This window comes from Pundamilia nyererei, unplaced genomic scaffold (genome assembly GCF_000239375.1).
Source record: "Pundamilia nyererei isolate P.nyererei 1_Seehausen unplaced genomic scaffold, PunNye1.0 scaffold00112, whole genome shotgun sequence".
NCBI lineage: Eukaryota > Metazoa > Chordata > Actinopteri > Cichliformes > Cichlidae > Pundamilia > Pundamilia nyererei.
This window is the reverse complement of record NW_005187513.1, coordinates 207,948-230,634: the sequence shown is the minus strand read 5'-3', so window position 1 is coordinate 230,634 and position 22,687 is coordinate 207,948. Positions and strand designations below refer to the sequence as shown.

The 22,687-nt window shown below is 40.2% G+C and overlaps 1 protein-coding gene across 1 annotated transcript; it reads right to left on the bottom strand.

The window, feature by feature from the left end:
• Window positions 1-3,574: 3,574 nt before the first annotated feature.
• On the bottom strand, window positions 3,575-21,950 carry LOC102215474 (polycystic kidney disease protein 1-like 2). Its single transcript, XM_005741689.2, has 38 exons — window positions 21,629-21,950; window positions 20,889-21,047; window positions 20,609-20,797; window positions 19,389-19,499; window positions 19,058-19,205; window positions 18,743-18,972; window positions 18,244-18,654; window positions 18,017-18,144; window positions 17,764-17,911; window positions 16,381-16,608; window positions 15,361-15,503; window positions 15,076-15,255; window positions 14,825-14,962; window positions 14,223-14,369; window positions 14,008-14,132; window positions 13,812-13,932; window positions 13,288-13,416; window positions 12,983-13,208; window positions 11,912-12,102; window positions 11,583-11,813; window positions 11,313-11,414; window positions 11,000-11,178; window positions 10,768-10,914; window positions 10,465-10,664; window positions 9,225-9,448; window positions 8,916-9,132; window positions 8,369-8,835; window positions 8,005-8,122; window positions 7,763-7,879; window positions 7,495-7,680; window positions 6,884-7,214; window positions 6,111-6,244; window positions 5,890-6,017; window positions 5,625-5,785; window positions 4,341-4,551; window positions 4,105-4,206; window positions 3,889-4,020; window positions 3,575-3,742 (listed from the first exon to the last, which is right to left on the bottom strand). Exons 1-38 carry the CDS (start codon window positions 21,948-21,950, stop codon window positions 3,575-3,577), a joined length of 7,029 nt encoding a protein of 2,342 aa, XP_005741746.2.
• Between the last annotated feature and the right edge of the window lie 737 nt (window positions 21,951-22,687).

Genomic DNA, 22,687 nt, shown 5'->3' with positions numbered 1-22,687 from the left:
TACATTCCCATACAAAAGACAGAGTTACGTTGAATAAAATTGTTAAAGTTAAATATAAGTTGAATGTACTGTACAACAGAAAGGCAGAATACGCTTTATTTCGCATTAATCAAGCATATTGGGAAATGGGAGAAAAGCCGAGTCGTTTATTAGCATACCGTCTTAAACAGAAAGACAGTATGAACCATATCCCAGGTATACGACGATCACATGGGGTTATTTCAACTTCTATTAGACATATAAATGATGGATTCAGGGCCTTTTACAATAATCTTTATTCTACACAAGGTAGTTTAGATGAACAGAAATTCGAAGCATTCTTTACTGATTTAAACCTGCCACAGCTTTCTACTACTGACCAGCAGATTATAGATGCTCCAATTACAGTGGAGGAGATTACCCGTGCAATTAACAGTATGCCACTTAATAAAGCTCCAGGATTAGATGGGTTACCATTGGATTTCTATAGAGCATTTGAGGATATGTTAAGTCCCCTGTTGCTCGATGTTTATAATGAGGCGTTCAAAGTAGGCTCATTACCTCAGTCAATGCACTCTGGACTTATAACATTTATTCTTAAAACTGGAAAAGACCCTTTAGACCCAAGTGGTTACCGCCCCATATCTTTGCTGAATTCTGACCAAAAAATCTTGGCAAAGGTCTTAGCGGGTCGATTAAAAGTAGTAATGGTGAAAATAATTCATGCAGACCAATCTGGTTTTGTTCCAATCCGCTATGGTTCAGATAATATTAGGCGGTTGGTTAATTTGCAAAATTATGTATATGATTCAGTATATCCAACAGTGGCCCTGTCACTGGATGCTGCAAAAGCTTTTGATTGTGTTGAGTGGGATTATCTGTTTAAGACATTATAAAAGTTTGGTTTTGGTGACAATTTTATTAGGTGGATAAAGATATTATATGATTCGCCTTCAGCGCGAGTATTGACGAATGGGCTCATATCAGACCTATTCCTTTTACAGAGATCCACAAGACAGGGTTGTCCCCTTAGCCCCGGTCTTTTTGTAATTGCTATAGAGCCTTTGGCACAAAAACTGAGAAATAATGTAAATATATTTGGAATTTCGATGGGTAATAGTCAACATAAGCTTCTATTATATGCAGATGATATGTTGTTACTTATGACCCAGCCTGGGAAGTCAATTCCAGCCCTATTAGAATGTATAGAAAGCTTTACGCTGCTTTCAGGGTATCGCGTCAACTGGGATAAATCAGAGGCAATGCCTATGTCAGGACACTGCCATACTTTATTTAAACAGTGGGAGTTTCGGTGGTCCGTGAATGGTTTGAGGTATTTAGGGATACAAATTACCTCGGATTACACTAAGATGGTTCGAGCAAATATGGAGCCAATGTTTGAAAGAATAAAAATGGAATTCGGTAGATGGTCCAGAGTACGTCTCACAATATGGGGTAAAATTAGTTGTATTAAGATGATGACTGCACCCATGATCTTTTATATTTTATCTAATATTCCATTACACATTCCAGTATTTCAAAGATCTAGACTTTTTAATCTGGCAGTTTCTTTGGGGTAGCTCACTGCATCGTTTAAGTATTAAGAAACTTCAAGCGAGTGCAAAACAAGGAGGTTTTTCATTGCCTAATTTCCAATGGTATTATTGGGTGATGAACGTGAAACAACTTAGAGCTTGGTTACCTACATGTACTGCACCAGTTAAACCCATCTGGTCCCATACAGAGACGGAAGCTATTTCTCCTTGGAGGGAGCTGTTTGATAGCAGTCATAAAAATACCAATCCTATAATTGCAAAGACATTGTGGTTTAAATTACATAGGGCAGGTCGCTGGGACTTTATTAAATCACCTTCGGCAACCTTATGGAGTAATAAAAGAATTTTAATTGGAGGGACATCGGTTGACTGGGTTACAGTGGCGTAAAGCAGGCATCCTTAATGTATCAGATTTATTTGACTGTGGGACTAAATGTTTTTTAAGCTTTGATAAAATTGTAGTTATATAAGTTGCAGCGTAATCAATTCTGGAGATATGTCCAAATACATAGTTCATAGGGCTGGGCGATATATCGAGTTTTTTAAAAATATCGATGTGACAATATCCTTTATATCGATATATACGTTATATATATATATATTCCATGGAGACTCCGACCTAACCTCATCTGTCATCCTGTCCATTACAACAGTAATGGAGATGATCTCTGATGTAATTCTAACCCAATTTATATGCAAATTGTTGTATGGTGGGGCCAAAAGGCTTTCCAGGTTATTTTGATCCTATCCTTCATCAAGCTCCTCTCCCACTATCTCCATATTGTTGGCTTCTGGCCTTGATAGAAAGTGAAAAGTCCTTAGCAGCTTACTGCTTGTTTGCTTCCAGCCCTGAGGATCCCTGTAGTGCCACAATTCAATTCAAAGGCTTAAAATCAAGCCTGGTCAGCTACAGCAAGCACACAGCACCTATGGAACCTTCAGGTCATCAAGTCATCAGTACCGTTGCTGGCATGTTTTCAAAAGACACTTTAACATTTTAAATGTAATATTTGATTCTTTTTCTCATTTTAACATTTTTGGTGTTGTTGGTAAAGACCCAGTGACAGAGGAATTGTCTAAAGCAGTCTGTATCCGTCTATCTATCCATTCATAGGTTATAAATCTCACTCAAAGAGCTGAGACAGACAAAATTTACATCTGCAGGTGATGTAGAACTACCAGTTATCCCAGACTAGATGACAGGAGAGAAAGAACATTTGACTTTTACATTAATGCACATTAGAGCAACAAAAGAATTTCAGTTGTCAGGTAATATGAACTACATACTGGTATTTATGGTTCACTGATCTATGGATTTTTACCATATGCACTGTGTGGAAGAAGACATTATGTGGGTTTGAAGTGTCTTAAATTCCCTTTTTTGTAGCTTGAATGGATAAAACTTCACGCGATAACGTCTTTAAGAGGTCTTGAAGATGCTATGAGCAGTCTGAAGAACTTGCACATTAACTTGAAAGTTCTGTGCTCTGCTCTCTTGTGTATGTTGTCTAAACTTGTGTTATATGAGATGCTCTTACAGGAATTGGTCATGGGGATATAATGCTAAGCACAACACAGTGCTCAGTATATTACTGTTAACTACTGGGCATAGCTGCTGACTACTGGACAGTAATGACAGTATTGATTAGCCTTGCCAGGGTAATGCCAGTGCAAGTTTCCACTAATATCCATGAGTACCTATATGGAATAAATGCATATTGTCCACGATTTAGTCACATAAATACTAATTTATTTCCTTTATCACAACAAACTGCATTCTACGTACAATGCCTCATATGTGGATAAAATAAGGATCGCCTCAGTTTCTAGCATTTGCAGTGCATCAGCTTCTCGTACAATGGTTCCAGCTCTGCAGCAGCACAGAAAAATGCTAATACAGACACTTGGAAGGGTTAAAATATTGCGTTACAAAGTAACAACAACATGACAACTAAATCATGCTAATGAAGGCAAGCAGGAACTAAAGCAAAGCATTTGATGGGTATCACAATGTTAACCTTCTATCCCTGTCCCACTTATCATCCATCATGAATATTCCCAGAAGAAATAGTTGAGAGTGTGTTATTCGGCGCAGACGACGTGTCTGGCGTCCCGGTCAGGCCGTCTCCTTCTTTCTTACATTTGATTCCAAACAAACTGCAGATTTTCATTAGCATCAGGTCCACAATCTCATCCTCTTCTGACGGCTGCAAGAACAGTGAGCATTCAGTATAACTCAAGGATTATTAATTCATCTCAGGTCATTAAAAACAAAAACATGTTAACAATCAGGTCTCTACTGGAACTGAACAATAACACCAGCAGCATTTCAGACATGGTGTGGGTGAGTTACCTTGTGATGTATCTGCTCCTGAGTGAATGCCACCAGAATGACGGAGATGAAGAGGTTCAGCACCACAAAGGTCATAAACACGATGCAGGACCCGATGAGGAAAGCACCGAGCACTGGATTGTAATTTAGTACCTGTGGGACCAGAAGCAAGAACTATAGTGAAGGAGGATGAGCAGCAAGTGAGCTGTGGTTGAATTATGATTGTCTCATACTGACCTCTTCATAGTTAAAAATACCAAGCTGCAAGCTGACCATGGTCTGCACAGCATCAAGCAGAGTCCGATAGGAGTACAGCTTCCAGCCATACATCAGGTTAGACTGGAAAATAGAAAGTTCACCTCTGTGTCAGTGACCACCTTTAAATGACTTCTATTTCACAAAGTAAACATAAAACAGAGAGAGAAACATGGACTCCAGCAGCATGTTGATGTTAAGCGTGGGAAACTCCTCACAGCAATAGAGTAGGCCAGAAACATGATGGTCATGACCACCAGGAAGCCTGAAATATCAGTCCAAGCTCGCTGCAGTGTGGCTGTAATCATGTGCAGCTTGGGGTTCAGTCTCAGCAGGTGCCACAGTTTGACTGTAGCCAGCAGTACCAGAAAGGCAATCAGATATCCAAGCACTGCATCGGCCTTGGCTGTTTCATGGAAACTGACGAACCTGGACAGAGCAGAAACAGAAAGAAAATGACTTATTTTCTTTAAATTGTTTTATTTTTAAAGCCTTTATTGCTCACCGTAGAATACAAATAAATATTTTCACCATCACAATCATAAATCAAGATTTAAAATGTCATACAGCACAGTTACTCTTGATGTGGATTGCATGTATGTTTTCGTTTCCTTAAGGTGATTTTTCTCCATCAGCACACATTTTTATCTTATGTGCACCAGTTATTTTTGTTGTGTCATCTTGTACACACAAGATTAAAAACTTACCAGTTAAAAGTGAATTAAAGTGGACCTCTGATGCTCATTTCCAACTCCATATCAGTCCTGAACTCTATTTAGACAGCCTCACTTGATTAACAGTTAAAAATAATCCTCTCACACGTTAAGTCTTTGTTGTGGACACTTTTCGGCTGAGTAGTTATCCCTATTATATTTCTTTGAAGTCCGCTTGAGCCCGGGGTGGATGTGTTGTTGGTGTAATGTAAATTCTCTATGGACGAGCCCACGTGGTCACAAAAAGCAGACAGACACACAAACATCCACACGGACCCTAGCGCTCGCTGTCTAATGATGAGGTTGTCCTCACCCTGATCTGAGCAGACCTGGGGGACAGATGGGGAAGATATATTCAAGGCTTTACACTAGACCTTTGTAAAGCCCTTCAATTCATCCACTGTCAAAAACAAACAATTTTAGCTCCCTTTCCCATCCCTATAAAGATAAAAAACTCTCTGAAACAGACCATTTAAACCTGAAGCCTGAGCTTTTGGCTCACAGGGATTACACACACGCATAGACACACACACACACACACACACACACACACACAAATGATTTGTTTTAGCTAAAATTAGTGTTCCCAAACTACCAGTAGCACAGCATGATGTATGCACTCTCTGCCAAAGTGAATTCGTTTCATCAATGCATGGTCATGCTACTGGAGAGCCACTAAATTGTGACCTTGCATGCTGAGAAATAGAAAAAAACCTGATTTGTGCAGCTCCTGGTGGGCAGAGCAATACATAAGTGGTTCATAAACTCACAGCATTTCTTATTGCTTACTGCTCTTTGTTGTTCTGGTAATAGTTCATGTCTCTGTTCCCGAGTAAAGTCCTCTTGATGAAAACACACAGGGCGCTCCAGCTGAGAATGATGATCGCCAACTCGAGCAGGTTCCACTTATTCTTGAAATAAGTCCATTTCTGTTTCCTCATCAACTTTCCCTGTAAACACATAGGAAACAGAATCAGGTGAGCATATTTACTGTATAACTTCACTTGTAATAGCTTATATTTATATTAGCAAAGAAAAGATAAAGCTTGTGCACCTGAACAAACATGTAATAGATGATGAAAAGAAAGTAGATGATTTCAGAAGCCACGACAAAGATGTGAAGGCCACCGGTCGACTGGTAAAGACGCACAGTCTGAAGTTCACTGCAGAACTGGAACGCTCCTGTTAGAAACACGGTATGACAGATTAGGTGGTTCTCATAACGGTTGAGGATTTGTGCAACTCACACAGAATATCTACATCTGGTCTACTTACCTGTTGCTGTGGTCTCCAGCACGAGTGTGACGATGCAGAAGAGGTTGACATTGGCATTGTACACAGTGAACTCAACAAAGATTGCTTGGGTGTACACGTCAAACCAGGTGTTCTCATAAAGGTACTGAAGGGTTCTACAGCAGCAACGATAAACGAAGTAATTTACAGATTTTGTACTTTAAAACGTGACTCAAGACTAACAGTTCTTTCCTACAAGGATAAAAAAGACAAATCAGAACCAGTCAGGGACACTCAAGATAAGATAGTTTTTTCTATCTGCAGAAATTTAGATTTGCCAGTATAAATGGGATCTTCTGACCAGCAAGGGCAAAGCATCTATCAGTGTTAAGAGATATGACACTGATTAAGTCAGCTCAGGAGGAGATGGTTGAAAACCTGCCTGCTGCTACATGCTGCAACTGTGAGCAGGCTAAAGTAGCCCAAAGTGTAGCATAGATGTGATTTATAAAGTGAATATTCATTGAGAAGAGTATCAGCTGAGCCATGTGGATGTGGATCTTTTTTTGAGAAGCAAATTACTTATTTGGTCATAATAGTCATATTTCTGGAGACCAATGCAATGGCTCCTGTCTACTCATCATACATTTAAGTTTACTTTGTCTTAATAAGAGTAATTAAACCTGCAACCCACAAGTTACAACTGCAATTATTATGTATGAAACAATATTTTAATTTTAATATTTTTATTTGATAAATGCTCTGAATTCTAAATATTTTGTGCAATAATGTCACCCGCAATTAAAATTAACTACCTGCTGGAGTTTTGGAAATCTGGCCCCAGATCCATCACAAACCCTCCTCCTCTGTAGAACTTCACATTGCCCCAGATGGGGTAGGCCCTCAGTTTACGCTGAGACTTGTACTTCCACGGGTCGTGAATGTTCGTTGAAGCATTACGACCTACAGGTCGAGTCCAACCTGGGCCGTAGGAGCCCATGTCCTCCAGCTCCCATGAGTACGGAGTGTGACAGTCCGGGATAGACTCCTGCATGGATCGAGCTATGTGGCAAGAGTTTTTCTGCACCCTCACCTGGCGGAGACGAGCGTTGCCCACAAGCCTTGAGTTTCCATCAGTGATAAATCCTGGTACCAATTTCCAAATGACAAGAAGAAATTTTAATGAATCTTTATGCTTTACTACATAAATATAGAGTTAGTTTCACATGGGTAATATTGTTAAATTCTCAGGAGTTGTTTAATATCTTGTATTTAATTGTGACATTTTTAAAATTGTTTTTAATTGAGATAAGCTTCAGCTATTTATTTAAAAAAAACTATCAAAACTAAACTAAAAGATTTTCAAATTTCATAAGGGATTCATGTAAAACATTCTGTGTGCCAATTAGCGTCACTGATATTTGACCTGGGTACTCTCCAAACAAGTTGCTCAGCAGAGTCGTGTTTGCCCAGTTGAAGACATCTTGAATGCTCATTGTGTCTGAGATGCCTTTGCTGAAGCTCTTGCGAATGTGTTGAGTCAGAAAGTAGCCGTTGGGGTCCCTCTGACCGTATGCCACCAGGAGTAACATCCACATAAATCCCGTATAGACTGCAACAAAAACAGATCCCTTACATCAGTTTGTTAAAATGTTAGTTCCTGTTCTTGCTTTGAATCAAAGTGGTTTCCTCACCAACTATCTCCCGTATGAGTGCAAAGACTTTTTGCTCTTTAATCATGTTGTTCCGCATCTTCTCGATATCAGTGGGAGGTGGTGGTTTATAGAAACTGCAGGTGCTGTCTCTTCTTGCTGCCTGGACTGCATCAGGATTGTCTGGGGAAGGATTTTCGATTTTAGATGCATTGCATTTTTTGTTCTTCAACACAAAACAATGCAAAAGATGCAATGCAAAATTTAAAAAAACCCAAAAAAACAAGGATACAAAATAAAACTACCTGGGCTTCTGAGACTTTCTTCTATGGCTGGTTCTCCGTATTCTTCCTGGTCAACTTTCTTCAGGACGAGGGCAAAGAAAGCAGCAAATCCAAGAACCTGCAGCAAAAGATAGAGAGATTGACCTACAGACTCTCCCATTTAAAAATGGCTTGTCTAGAGTGGATTGTCTTCAGAAAATGTAACAGTAATTGCAGTATACAGGTAAATCAGTGCAGTATTTCGCACAAAAACGGATTTGATATTGTTTAGTAATTTTCTAAAATTGAATAAAATGTCAGTTAAAAAAATCTTCTAAAGTGGGCTAAAATCTTCTGCTCCTACATGTACTGTAATGTTTCTCACCTTTAAAGGCTGGGTGATAAAAAGACTCTCAAAAAAGGAGACCACCATGGAAATAAGCCAGCTTATAGAACGGTCTTTCCCGTAAGTCAGCCCATACATCATAGTGAAGTATCCTGACACACCACTGGTTGCAATCACCAGTATCCACCCGATAAACACAAACCACCACGGCAGCCCTCCTTGGCAGCATTTCTTCTTCCCACCAAGACTCTCCTCTGGCCCGGGGAAACAGCTGAGCTTGTCTCCATCCAGGATTGACATGGGTAGGTGGTATTCCAGAAGCCCCTTCATTCCATGAACTTGCTGCATGGCTCGGTTGTAGCTGTCTGGATTTGGAAACTGAGAAGGTCCCAACATACCAAGCTCCTTCTCGATAAGCTGCAGTTGCCTATACAGGTACCGGCTCTTGTTGCTCTTCTTCTGGGCTAGATCTAAAGTTTTTTCAGAGCCCTCCCACACACTGGTTTCTGTCCAAGCAAACACACAAAGAAGGACATAAATTATATATAGAATTTAAAAGCATTTATAATATTATAGTGCAGTTTACCTTGCAGATTCACCGCACCCAAACTAAGGATCATAGCTTGATCTTTTTTAGAAGAATCAGTGTAGAAGTCTTCAGCGGCTTGGTTTTGCTGTCTGATGATGTCCTCCACCAGAGACAGCAGACTGTTGATGTCAGCCTGCTGACCGTGATGGAGCTCCAGATGTAGCAGTGGGCTCTTCATGGCCTTTGAGAGAGACTGAGCAATTCTTTTTATGTCCTAATCAAGAAACCACACCAAGCTCTTCAGACATGGAGAACAAAATATTTACTGGTACTACACTGAAGAGGTACAAATAACATAAACTTCACCTTCATCACGGTATCTGGTGTGATGTCCTTTATCTCTTTCTGTGGGGACGACGTCTGTGAGGGAGAAACTCGGACAGTCTTCCCCTGTTTTGCATCTGCTTTGGTGGTTTTCTCTCGAGGTCGAGTGTTTCTGAAGATACTCACGATGAGCAGATTGATGGGGAACATGATGATTGAACTTTGAACTCCAATCATAACCTGTTGCCAGGTAAACTCGATGTGACCTGCCAAGTTAAAGTTTTACTTTGAATTGGGTTTTAATGAACACTGATGAAAGATTAAATCTTTTTATGTTGGTCTTACTTACTCCTGCTACCAAATCTTTTGTAAAAAATCAATCAGATATTCTTCTTTTCGTTTGCACGTATGTAAAATTTGTAAATCTTGTCAGTTTTGACGATGCATAGACTTGAAGGTAAGGAAATGTGCAATTAAAGAAAAGCTTTTAATACTGAAAACTAAGTGTAAGTCCAAACAAGCAAGTGAGCAAAGTAATCTGGGACCAAACCACAAAAAAAGAGAAGACGGGGCTACAAATATGCAACAGAGTTATAGACAAACAAGACACAGGTGAGGGCTGGATGTATGAGAAAGTTTTTAACAACAGGTAAAATCAGGGAGGAGCAGACCTGATCCATCCATAAAGGATTCCATTAAGCAGGAAGTCAGGGATGCAGAAGGAGCGAGCGCATAAACAAAGAAACGGGAATACAGACTGGGAAACAGACTAAAATCAAGCCATGAACTGAAATAAAATGTTAGAACAAACTGAAACACATCGTAACACTCAATTCTAAAACCTGAACTGGGAACAGGGCCCCCAAAACTGAACCAAACAAGAAACAAAACACTAGAATTCATGGAGAGTGTAATAAAATGAATGCAGGAATCCAAAACTCACATGAGCATCATGAGCATCAAACTCCACATCAACCATGAGATATTTCTCTTCACATCAAAATCAAAATATTTGAACCTGTTGTGTTTATTGAATCTTGTAACAAATTATTTAACAAAAAGTATTTAAACATCAATTTGCATATATGAATTTTAATTTGCATAATTTGCTGCATGTGTCTGATTGTATTCATAAAGTTTTTAACAAAATAAAAAATTACACTTATGATGCAGAAGTATCAAAAACTCTTGGATTAAATATTAAACACTTTGCATTACAAAATTACTTACCTACTGTTGTTTTTCAGCTTTGTGAAAGCTTTGTGTACATTTTGTTACTTACCCAGGTCCATCGTCTGCTCAGAGGGGTCTGTGGGGATGCCCCAGAACATGATGCTGGTCAGCATGGTGCACAGCAGTAAGGAAAAACAGCAGGACACTCGCTGCACACGTGTAAAAGTGCTGCATGGAGGTCGACTAATGACAGAGAACCAGATGTGGCCGTCACGGAAATCCTTGGCTGTCTTCATGAAGAACAGATTACTAAAACGTTTTTAAGAAAAGTGATTCAAGAAATTAAAGTCAAGAAAACAAACTCCAAAAACAGAGTGGATTCAAAATCCCTTGAATAAATGACAAGTCTCACCTAAATCTCTTTAGATCCACCTCCGTTGCTACTGGGAATACCTTGTCGAGAGTGCACTCTTCCATATCTACAGCCAGCCAGGAGTTACAGAGAAAGTGCCACTTTTGACCAGTCTCCAGATCCTGCACCATCACTTTGCTAACATACCTGCACATTGATTGAAGTATAGATCCTCAAAAATATTGATACAGCTCAAGCTTATCATTAGCCTTTTTCCCTTTGACCCACGTACCACGCAGGGTGATCTCCTGAGTTGTCGTGCCACAGTCTTATGCTCTGCAGCTCTCCAAGAGAAAAGAGTGTGGTCAGCAGAAACATGTCCCCCCCACCTCTCTCAAACACAGGCTTCTCCGAATCTGTCAGGTGGTGGGGCTCACTTTCTCCCTCTGTACCCAGCAGAGTTATGGTTACCTAAAATAAAAAAATAACTAAATGGTTAGTCGAGGCTTGGATGGTGAGAGCCATCAGAATACCGCAATCATATGTTGTTCAACAAAAACATCAGTTGCTGTGAGTCCATCCAAGTCTGCATCAACATCACTGACCTGAGAGGAAGTGGATGCCCCATGTCGGTGTCCTGTGTTAATACTCAGCAGGTAACGATACTGAGCCAAGGGGTCGTTGTCCTCAAGAACTGTTATCTTGACCTGGAAGTGGATGCAATGGGGCAACGTTTAGGATTTTTTTTTTTTTTTAAACATGATGGTAAAATTTTAATTTCAAGACAAAATTAAAGTAAAATCAAGATGAAACATTGAAGGTTAGCATGAAATTCTTAAAAGCAAAAGGTGTAAACTGGTGAAGCTGTACTTTACCTTGACTGAATCTTGCATGTCTTTCCTGCGCGCCCATACCACCACCAATAGATAAGCACAAAAAATGGCTCCGACAAAACACACCACAACGGGGTTGTTTGTGAATGTAGCAAAAAGTTCAGCGGTGCGTGACACATCCACTAAGTTAGGCATGACAAAGAAGGAGCTGCCAAAGAAAGTCAAGTGGTTACAGAGACACTGAGTGACCAAAGGTGTGGTGAGTGGACCAACCTGTGAACAAAACAGGAAGCCAGGTGATCAAACCTCACACTCCACATTTTAAGGAAGTAATAATGCAATCAGTTTGCATGTGATTTTTTTCCACCTACCCTGCAGCCATCCTCACTCCAAAAAGACCCAGTTTCATTCCAGTATTTGCACTGGGCAGCGATGGAGATGACAGTGACACTGGCGTTGATGGATTTGATTCCTGGCTCTACAATGGGCTTTATAACAAGGTAGTGCACACCAACATCATCTGTTCTGTCTTTGGGACTCAGCACCCAAGTAAATTTTTCTTCTGTGTTATAACAGAGAGATAGAGACAATTTTAAGAAGACTCAATCTAACTTTAACCATAATTACTGCTTGCATAACCTTAATGCTTAATCCTTGTCTTCATGAGGTAGAGATGCCCTCATAATGTGGCTCTGGTTCCCACAATTTGAGAGCTATCTTCAACTTAATGCAGATTTACATCCACACTATACTATACAGTACATTATTCACCATGCATGACCACACAGGAATGGGATCTACTGTTATTTGTTATCTGCAAAGTATGAAAAGGATGTTTGTTCTGCAGTCACGTGAAAAAGAAAGCTACCACACCCGAGCTTGTAGAACCACCTTTAGCTGCAGTAACTTAAAAATAATCACTTTTTGCTAGGCTTCATTGATCTCTGATGTAATTTTGGCTCAGTCTTCTTTACAATGGTTCTTCATTTCATTTTTAGGCATTAGTTTATGCACAGCTCTTTTGAGGTCCCACCACAGCATTTCAATCAGGCTGAGGTTTGGTTTTAGGCGTTTGTGCTGATATCCTGCGTGTTTTAATCAAACATGGTGCTGCACTTTGGTCTCATCTCTTTAAACATTCTTCCAGAACTCTTGTGGTTTGTTCAGATGAAACTTTGTAGCCCTAAGCTGTGCTGTCATGTTCTTTCTGAGAGAAGAGGTTTTCTCCTGGAAACCCCTCCAAAACAAGCTAAAAAGGCTCGTTCAGTCTTTTTCTAATTGTGCTGTCCTAAACTTTAACATGGCAGTACGCAAAAGAAGTGTTTGTGTTATCATGATACTTAGGGATGTCGGTTATTTTAAGAAAAAGAAGCCCAGATAAAAAAGAATTTACATTAATTATATGCAACCCTAATATTCTTTTCTAAAAACAAAATACTGACCTTCTCTCGCGCTCTCTATAGGGATCTTTGTCTTGGCTACATAATCCTTATCACTTGGATAATCTTTATATCCCAGGAAGAGCATGAAGGAAATGTCTTCAGAAGGCTCAGTTTTCAGCACCAGTGTTACATCCGGAGAGGGAACGTCAATTATTAATGTGCTGAAATTGGCGAGGTCCAGGACTGTGCTGTTCTCCTGTCCACTGTCAAGCCGGGGTAGGAGAATCTGAAACTCCAGAAAAGACATCATGCCCCAAATGCTTCTTAAACTAAAGTAAATAAAAGTATCTCTTATACAATAGTACCTCTATCTCTTCAGGTAAGTTCTCAACAAGAATGACATTGCCATTCACTCTGGTGAGGGAAACGGATCCCACAGTTCCTGTGATGTTCTCCTCCTTCCAAGAATATGGATTCTTCTCAAAACTCATCATCTAGAAAGTAGGTAATACAATAAATAGAGGCTCAGATGATTTTGGTGAAGCCTTTTTTTTCCATCTACAAAACTTTGCTTTTGCTTTCTGAAAACACCTTTTCCTTCTCGCTTTTATTTCTATGATTTTACTTGTTTGTAATTCTTTTAAATGGTTCCAACATCTTGTAGTTTACAAAGCCAGAAAAGAGAGATAACCCTACAAATAAGGTGGTCTGTTTGTATCTCTTATTGCTGGAGCTAAAATTATACGTTCATCAAATCTAAACTGTGGACTTTCAGCTATAGGAAAAAACAAATGCTGACTAAAAAAGAAAACTAGAACAGAAAACAGAAAAAACTCTCAAAAATATACTGATGATGATGTCCACTTCCCTCCAGCGTGCAAACACTTACTCTGACGTCCACTGGCTCATCTGGAGAGACAATATGAGGAGGAAGAGCAGGGAAGGAAAAACTCGAGGAGCTGTTTTTCTGAGCATTTATATCCAGCATTTGCATGCTTTCTGGAGAAATCCTGGAGAAGACGGTGTTATAATTATCTTCAGGAATTCTTGAGCACATGTCCAAGTCAGAGCCTGTTATGTCTTACCTGTTCACATACACACTGATTTGACCAGAGTCAATGATGGCAGGCTCTCCGTTCAGCTCTTTGTTATTCAGCAGAGCACTCTGGACATTATTTATCCCAGTCAGAAGAAACTCTGAGACTTTTTTCTAAGGAGAACATACAACATCTTGTTTGGTAAAGACCGCAGTGGACGTAGGAATGACATCCAGCATGATATGTCATAATTTTGTTCTCACATTTGATGAAACATTCAAAATATTACTGGCTGCTTCAACTATGGGTGCAGCTGCTTGCACCAGTTCTACATCATCTGTGCTCTGCTGATTGATGCTGATACTGTTGAGGGAGGAGCTGAGGTCTACCAACAGAGAACCCGCTTCTTCCTGGAGAGAGGAAATGCAGCAGCAGAAACCACAAAAGGGTCAGTGTTGATTTGCCTTAAGCCTACAAAAAAGGCTGATGATTACACTAAACCTGTAGTTTAAATGGGTATTTAAACTACCCAAATTAAGTATTTAAACTTAATTTGTTGTTGTTTTTTTAGCTTGGTGTTGCTGCAAAATATATTCATTGCACAGTTAAATTCAACAGTTGTTCTGAAGAGTCCTACTCAAGAAGTTGACTGACTTTGCATGATTGAATACTGGTTTCACTTAATCCTGCTGTGTTTTACACATCTGTGCCAACGTCACATTTTTAGTCTTTAATCAGCTTTGACTGATTAAACACTTCAGACTGATCCTTAAATAAATAATGCAAACAGACAGCAGGTATTGTTACAGCCTTATCAAAGCAGGTGGTCTGCACTGCACTTTATTGCATATCTAATGTATTATACTTGAGCAGCAGGACTGAGCTCCTCTGAGCGGTGCGTGAGCCCAGCCACAGCTCTGGCGGTCACTTGCACTTCCTGAGTCGTGTTGCTGGGGCAGTCCTGCAGAACTGTACTCATTCTGGTCAGCATTTGCTCTCTCAGCTGAAAGAGAAGGAAACGATGATTATCATGTTCTCCACTCGCAAGTTGTGGGCCTCGTAAACATCACAGCAGTGTTATCCGGTCCAGTTATAACATTAACTGCATTCTGTTACCTTTGACCGCTCGTCCCTCTGATGTTGGCCACTCACTGTATTCAGCATATCGGAAACAGAAGCAAATATTTGTCCAAGCGCCTCACCGGTGAGCAGACCTTGCTCCTCTAACTGACTCACAGAGTCCTCCACTGCAGACTGGAGAGTGCTAACGGAGGCACTGGAGTCACCTTTCCGTACCTTAAGGTAGAAACACAATAACTGAGGTTATTTAATTAATCATTAGCATTTCTCTAATCTTCCTTTTTGTATTTGAGAAAATGTAATAATTGACTGATGACCAACCTGAGTGATGACAGTTGAAGTTGCTGTTTTTCGCTCATTTTTCACAGTCACCACAACAGACAAACTGTACTTGTTGTTGGCATCGCCGAGAGGCAAGAAGACTGACCTCACCTCATTTGAAGTACTGCATCGTAGATGTGTGCCTAAAGGACCAAAGAAGCAGTTTAGCACGGTTGCACTTGATTCTCAATTACGTACCTACACATTGGTTGATAAAGTATCAAAATGAAAACTAATTTACTTTCTCCGGGGAGTCAACCACCAACTTTTCGAACCACTCCTGTCAAGTATGTGTAGTGGAGAGTAGTGTGAGGACCTGAACGCAGACTGTGAACCATTTATTGTAGGCTGTTGGCAGGTTTATAGCTTATGTTTGGGATTTGTAGTAAGAAAACTGAAAACTGTAAACCTAAAGCTAATAACACGCACTAAGTAAGTTTCAAGACAAAGATCATAGACACAGACTTGAGACAGGAAAGAGGAATGGCTCTAAAGGAATGAGGAACTAAGAACAAACTGAATACGCAAAGAGGAAAACACAAGAAAACCATAAACATTAAGCAACCCTGGAATTAAAGAGACTCTTAAATAAATACTAGAAAGTTCAAACTGAGAAATGCTGGGTCAGCTGACCCAGACCACGATGACTCCACCTACTGAGATTTTTTATTTTAAAGCGCTACGATCTAACAAAAAAACATTTCTCAACTGAGCTGTACAATTTGTTTGAACTGATAAAGCAGCAGCTGATGCTGGCACGTGGCCCGAAAATACCACAAAAGCTTTATTTATATTCTGCTCATGAGTTAGTGGCCCCATGGTGTAGTGGTTTACATATTCACTTGGCAAACAAAAGGTCACTAGTTCCAGATATAAAACTGCCAAATCAAACATGTGGTTGCTGTCTGCTGTGGTGACCTCTTGTGGCAAGGGCTAAAAAGCTAAATAAAACTATCAAAACAGAAAAGCTGTGAGATTGCTTTCATCAATAACACTAATTACACTCCACCACACTCTCACCTGTGTTGGTCTTGAAGCAATAGAGACAGCCTGTAGAGCAGAAAGAAGTTGTTTTGCAGGTAATGTCAAAAGCATCGAGCACAGTTCCTGACGGTGGGGAGATGCTACATGAGGGCACTGAGGGATCCATCAGTGCATCAGTTGTGACTACTGAGTTTGTAGGTGGTTCAGTTGGCTCGGGGTGTGGTATCAGAAGTGTGTACTTGACAAACCCCGGCTCCTTCTTGTCTGTTTAAAAAAAAAAAAAAAATCAGGTATAATTTGTTTTCTAGACTTTGATCAAAAATGTATTTTAAAAGACACATTCTGTGTCTATCTATGACATGAAAACACACCATAAGCAATTACAGTGATGTTCTGCTGCATGCCCCTTGAGATTTTTAGATATTGGCTGTGAACGGTGTATTCAATGTTGCCATCGTGCTTCTCCGTAAGGGGCCGTCTTCCCGCTTTGGAGTAGCATCTACCGAGGCTACCCTGAGGAGAACTCATTAGTTATTTCTTGTTTGTCACACCGGTCTATTTAGCCACATTTCCTGTTGTTGTTTCAGACTTACTGTCAAAGGTTTAAGGTCCTCAATATACCAAACTACATGCGGGCAAGTCGTCAAACAGCTCAGTCTTAGCTTTGCCTGGTCATTCACATTTATTGAAGCACAATTATCACAGCTGCAAGAATTAAGAACATAAAGTAACTGGTTGTAGTTCCTGATGCATTTTTGCAATCCTGTACAAATACCATTGTTTCTAATTAAACCCATTTTACCTGATGGTGACATCTGTGAGTTCTTTTGAAGGAACAACAGAGACACATTTAGAAGCTGTTCCAAGTTCAGCCCATTTCCTAAACCAAGTCCTTCTCTTTACTCTTAAAATGTATCTGAACATTTCAAGTGGATCTGGGAGGCATTCTCGTTCAATCACATGAGTTTCATCCATTGTTTTGTTTTTGCATTTGCAATCTCCTGTGTGGGGAAAAAAAGCAGAAACAGTCTCAATATAAGACCACAATAATAATGATGTCATAATAATGCTGTGGTATAGCAAGATGAAGCATAAAACATTTTGTATAAGCAATGCAGTGCAGCATCAGCTCTGTCTGCTAAAACTGCAATCTGACACTATTTTCCGTGCAAATTTTCTTGACTTAGGGCATAATGCACTCTTCTAGGTGTTTCTTGTCTTGTAATGATCACAGATTACAGTTGCAGTTTGATTGTACTGTTGTGTGATTACGTATTTTCCCGATACATCCAAAACAAATTTCACGATGATGCAGAGGCAGAGCTTGTGTCGTTTCAACAAGGATCTGAATGACCAGGTTTCCCTCGACCCATGCATCATATCACAATTTAGTGATCAGTGAATTAGTGTTGTACTTACTGCATTCCCATTCATATGCCAGTTCTTTGCTAGGCAGTGATTCAGTTCCAGTTACTGTCAGTGTAACCCTCTGAGTGTAGTCAACCAAAGTGTCAGGAGTAGCAATTATTTTCAAGTCAGCAGAGTCACTGTCACTCACATTATCTGCCTGGAGATGAAAACAGAGTCATTGTGCTGCAGTCATTTCTGCAACAGGCTACATATTTTGCACAAGTTCCCAGATTATTTCTGTTTAAAATGATATTTTACATACTGTATGTTCATTGGTGCTCGGTGAAAAGTCAGAGTAATTCTGGCAAGCCTCAAGAATCTTGTCTAAGTCCACATCGACATCAGAGGATGAAAGACCATTGGTGGCTCTTACGTTCACTTGCAAAGATCCTTTACCAAAAGAGATCATGTTTAACCAAATTGGGCACAAATCATATATAACTGGTACTTGTTTTGTCTTAACAGGAGCATGACTCAAGCTTTAAGTACCTTTAAGTGGGCTGGAGAATGTGTAAGTTTGCAAGCCATCAGCGAGCATGTCTCTGCTCTCCGACAGAGTGTCCTCAGCTCCAGTGAGTGTGAAGAGCAGCTCCACGGGGGCCCCTCGCTCCAGTGAAATGTTAATGATGAGATCACACGAGTCGGGACATACGTCTTCCTCCACAATCACAGAGGCCTGCAGGCCTTCAACGGGATGCAGCAGACACAGCTCTAGATGAGCAGACACCGTGCGGGTTGTGACCTTGTTAGATGCAGCTAAGGTGAAGTTGTGGCAACCATGACCGAGCTTCTCCACCATGCTTGCATTCAGGGTAATATTGTGTGGCATTTTTCCGCTGCCCACTGATTGATTTGCGACTAAATGGGCTTCATGATGAATTGTGTAGGAAACATTTGTACCTAGTTACAGAAAATAAGAACAGAATGATCTTCTATTTTTGAGAAATGGACGTATCGTCGCACCCCTTGTGCTGCCAAACTGACTCACCTGCCTCCACTGCAAGTTGGATTTGAACTGGAATATTGAAGAGGGCAATGCATTTAGTGCCACCTGTTGACATATTCTGGCCATTACACATGATCACACTGAATTCTCCAACTGGCTCCTGAATCGTTATGGACTTCTGAGCTGCGACATTCCAGTCACTGGTAGTGCACTCCACTCCAACCAGGAAGACACCAGGATGTGTGAATTTGTGTATAATTGTGCTCTCCATCCTGTGAAAAAGCAGCAGTGTTTGTGATATAAATAAAGTACTAAGATCCATCTAACATATTTGGTCAACTGCAAATCTTTGCTCACTCTTCTGGGCTGTACGGATCAATAGTGTGGCCATCCCCAGCATTCACTGTGCATGTTAAGTTTCCCTGGAATGGATGAAGGAGCCACTTCACGGTGATGGTGACATTATCGAAGACAGCTGCAAGTTTACTCATCAGCAGCTGAAGCCCTAGGAGGAAATCACATCACTGAATTAGACTTGTGGAAACATACAGTCAAAGATCTTTGCACATAACATCATAAGCACTATGGAATCTGTTTTGATCAGCTGGTCTTTATGAATTTAGGTTGAGTTTAGGCTGATGGGTTTAGCGCAAAAAGTGTATATAAAACAAGAAATCGTGCATCTGACCATTTTTGCAGCGATACTCTGCAGACAGGTAGCTTCCCAGCGTCGGACATGGTTCACCAAAAGTGCTCAGATCTACTCCAGCCTGGCAAGCCTGCAGTCCATGGCAGTGAGCTGCAATAACACATACAGCAAGCCGAGCAAACGGCAATGAAACACACTTTATTTATTAGGGTTTGCACATTAATGATAAGACTTTACAGGCAACGCAGAAAAAGTCACACAAAAAGCAAATAAAAACAATAAATGCTAAAATTGAGTTAGCTAGATAAACAAGTGAGATATAAATATTTATTATTTTAAATAAATATGTCATGAAATTGGCATTCTTCACCAAGATAAATGGCTATTATCACTTGATCTCTTCAAAGTCAGTCCAGGAAATGCACTGAGTCTCTGATCCAATGAGTGTGGTTGGGACATGTCTCATCCTTCCGCTTTATAAGCATTAAGCTTCTAGCTATTTGTGTAGCAAATGCAACCTATATGTTGGAAGGCATATTATTTCAACCAGATATTTCAAATACTGGAGTTATTGGAGACTGATCAAGATTTTAAAGGCCTCCCTTCAGAATTTAAGGAGACGGGGAAGGTCCCAAAAAGTATGAATAAGTGTTCCAATCAGATTTCTTGCATCTACCATACATGGGATTTAAATCTAAATAAATCTTGCCCAGGTTGTTTTTGGTAAGGATGTTTCAAAAGAATGCTGCTATTTAATGTTCATACTATCAAATTTCAACATCCTCCTTCTGTATCTACAAGCTTCTGGTGAGACTGCATAATAGCTTTTTAAAGAGGGAGAAGTTTACTAACCCCTCCAGCATAACTAATACTGCTATGAATATGGATGTAGATTCACTCTACCCATCTTTCACCTCCAACAGGGAGGGATTACACGAATTTAGTTTCTGGCAGTATAACCCCTTTGTCTGCAGTCACAGAGCAATGATGGCTTTTATGTTTTACACGAATCGAGAAACAAAAACATAATAGTATTGATTTTACTAAGTTTTTTCTTGGCTTTTGGATGATGTTGCTTTAATAAAGACAAACACTGCACGCATCCGCAGAATTTACCATTCTAAAATGTAACGAGGTAAATAACTGGTTAAGTAAATGACGAGTAGCCCAACCTATTGTAAACATATTTTTCTGTTTCTGTATCATAGCTGCCATCAAAAGCTGGATCAAGTCAATTAAAAAGATGTGACCCATAATACCTGTTACATAATCTGTTACATCCATCCAGCTGCACTCTTCCTGGGAAGACGTGGGCGAGGGTGTAAGTTGGGATCGGCAGTAGTGGATTGTTTTACGACCGTAAAAACTGTCATCAATCTCTATAACTTGACCAGAACCACACTGCAGTGTAGCGTTTTGGCCATCACATGCAATTGATCTCCCAGAATCTGCAGGGAGAAATAACGGAAGAAAATTTACATAAGAAAAAGAAGCAGCATAATTGTATTGTCATATATGAAGTTTTTTAAGGGCACGTACCAAATTGGCAAATGAAGTTAAATTCCTGGCTGCAGTTTTCTGTAGCTTCCCACTGAAAGCCTGAGTGTCTCAGGACATGCGCGCAGGCTGCTTGATCATCTGGCAAGTTAACCCAGTTACTGTAACTTACATCTGAGCTGTCCAACCAAGCGAGAACACCTGAAAAAGCACAACAATTACTTTTGATAATCAAGCGAAATGCGGTGGAAATGTTATTACTGCATCCCCATTTGTTTTCTTTCTGACAGTAAAGAACAGACGGGGTGAATAAATGGTAAAGTCTTGTCCTCTGTGAAGGGAAACAAACACACCACTGTAAATCAGGCCTTGTGACAGCCACCCTATTGAATAGTTCAAAAGAGTGACAATTATCTCCCATTACACCTGTTGGCTGAGATATCCAACTGGGCTCCTTTCACTGCGAATGTCAGTAAACAAACACATCACAGTTATTTACAATGCACACACAAGCTGCCCAGTGAGATAGCAGTAGAGGTTATAATGCCTTCATTTCTGAAATTTATGGTGCACTTTGTAATATAATCATTGATCACTTATACCTCTTTTCTGTCAATAAGTGCACCAGAATACTTAATATTTATAGTGTGTTTCAAAGAAGTTCTTGTCTATTATAAAGAAGCAATAATTTTACTAACTTTCTGCAAAACCTTTTTTCTAACTGTTTATGTTAGCACTGAAATGCATACAGTCATAAGAAGTCATTCAGTGCCTCCTCTCACCCTCAGTGGCAGCAGAGTCAAGCGTGAGGTTGGGAGCAGCAGGTGCCACTCCGAGCCACCAGTTCCTGTCAGGCTTCAGGTGCTTCTGAAGGAACTGCTGCGTCTCATCGTTCAGGATAAAGGCCAAGTGTCCTCCGCCTCGCTCACACCATTCCTCAGCACCTCGAAAGGATCGCTGCACATCCACAAACTCGTAGCACGAGCCATCGAAACCTTCCTGGTATTCTGGGCAGGATTGAGCTTCAGTATCGTCCTTGGCGTGACAACTCCAGCAGAGGAAGAAAACCACCAAAGTGAGCGTAGCTGAAGCGGTTCTGTCCATCTCTGAAGCTGAACAGTCTTCAGACTCTCTGGTAGCATCTTGTTTTTAAAGAGTAATGACGTCAGTAGCTCTGACAGGGATGGCTTTCTTGATGGGTGCAGAGCTTTGTATGTGGCCATAATCCTTGGAGTCAAACAAAGCCTGCCTGTGCAGTGAAAAGGGTTAAAAGCTCACTGTCAACAGCCAGATTGCTCCTCTGTCTCTATTACTGCAGAGCTTCACAACCTGCACAGTGAGATAAGCCTCACAGTCAGACCTGATGTAACCCCCGTCACTGTGAGCTTGATCTTGTTCAGACTTGTTCACGTTAAAACACACGTTTAAGGATAATCAAAAAAAATTATCGGTACAATTCTACACTAATGAATTCCCCTGCACAGAAAGCTCTGTATTCTTGAGAGCTGAGATTTTAATTTGTTACGAATCACACTGACAATGACTTCCATCTCTTCAAGGGCAAACAGTCATAGCAAAACAGTAAGTTTGCTTTTTCTACCTGCTGTGACATGTCAAAATGTATTTTGTGGAAAATACCTGGAATTATTCACTTAATGAATAATTAAAGCAATAATTACTTTTTAGTGTGTGCAACCATGTACATAGGTAACATGTGAAGGGACCTCGAGAGCGGAAACAGTTAAAATGTCGATAGATAGATAGATAGATAGATAGATAGATAGATAGATAGATAGATAGATAGATAGATAGATAGATAGATAGATAGATAGATAGATAGA

Excerpts from the sequence above, each read along its gene's own strand:
- LOC102215474 (XM_005741689.2), bottom strand. The coding sequence starts at position 21,950 with ATGGACAGAACCGCTTCAGCTACGCTCACTTTGGTGGTTTTCTTCCTC. Across the intron at positions 19,500-20,608 it reads TGTAACAGATTATGTAACAG|CTCACTGCCATGGACTGCAG; the intron begins GTATTATGGGTC and ends GTGTTATTGCAG. Across the intron at positions 13,209-13,287 it reads ACTTACCTGAAGAGATAGAG|ATTCTCCTACCCCGGCTTGA; the intron begins GTACTATTGTAT and ends CTGGAGTTTCAG.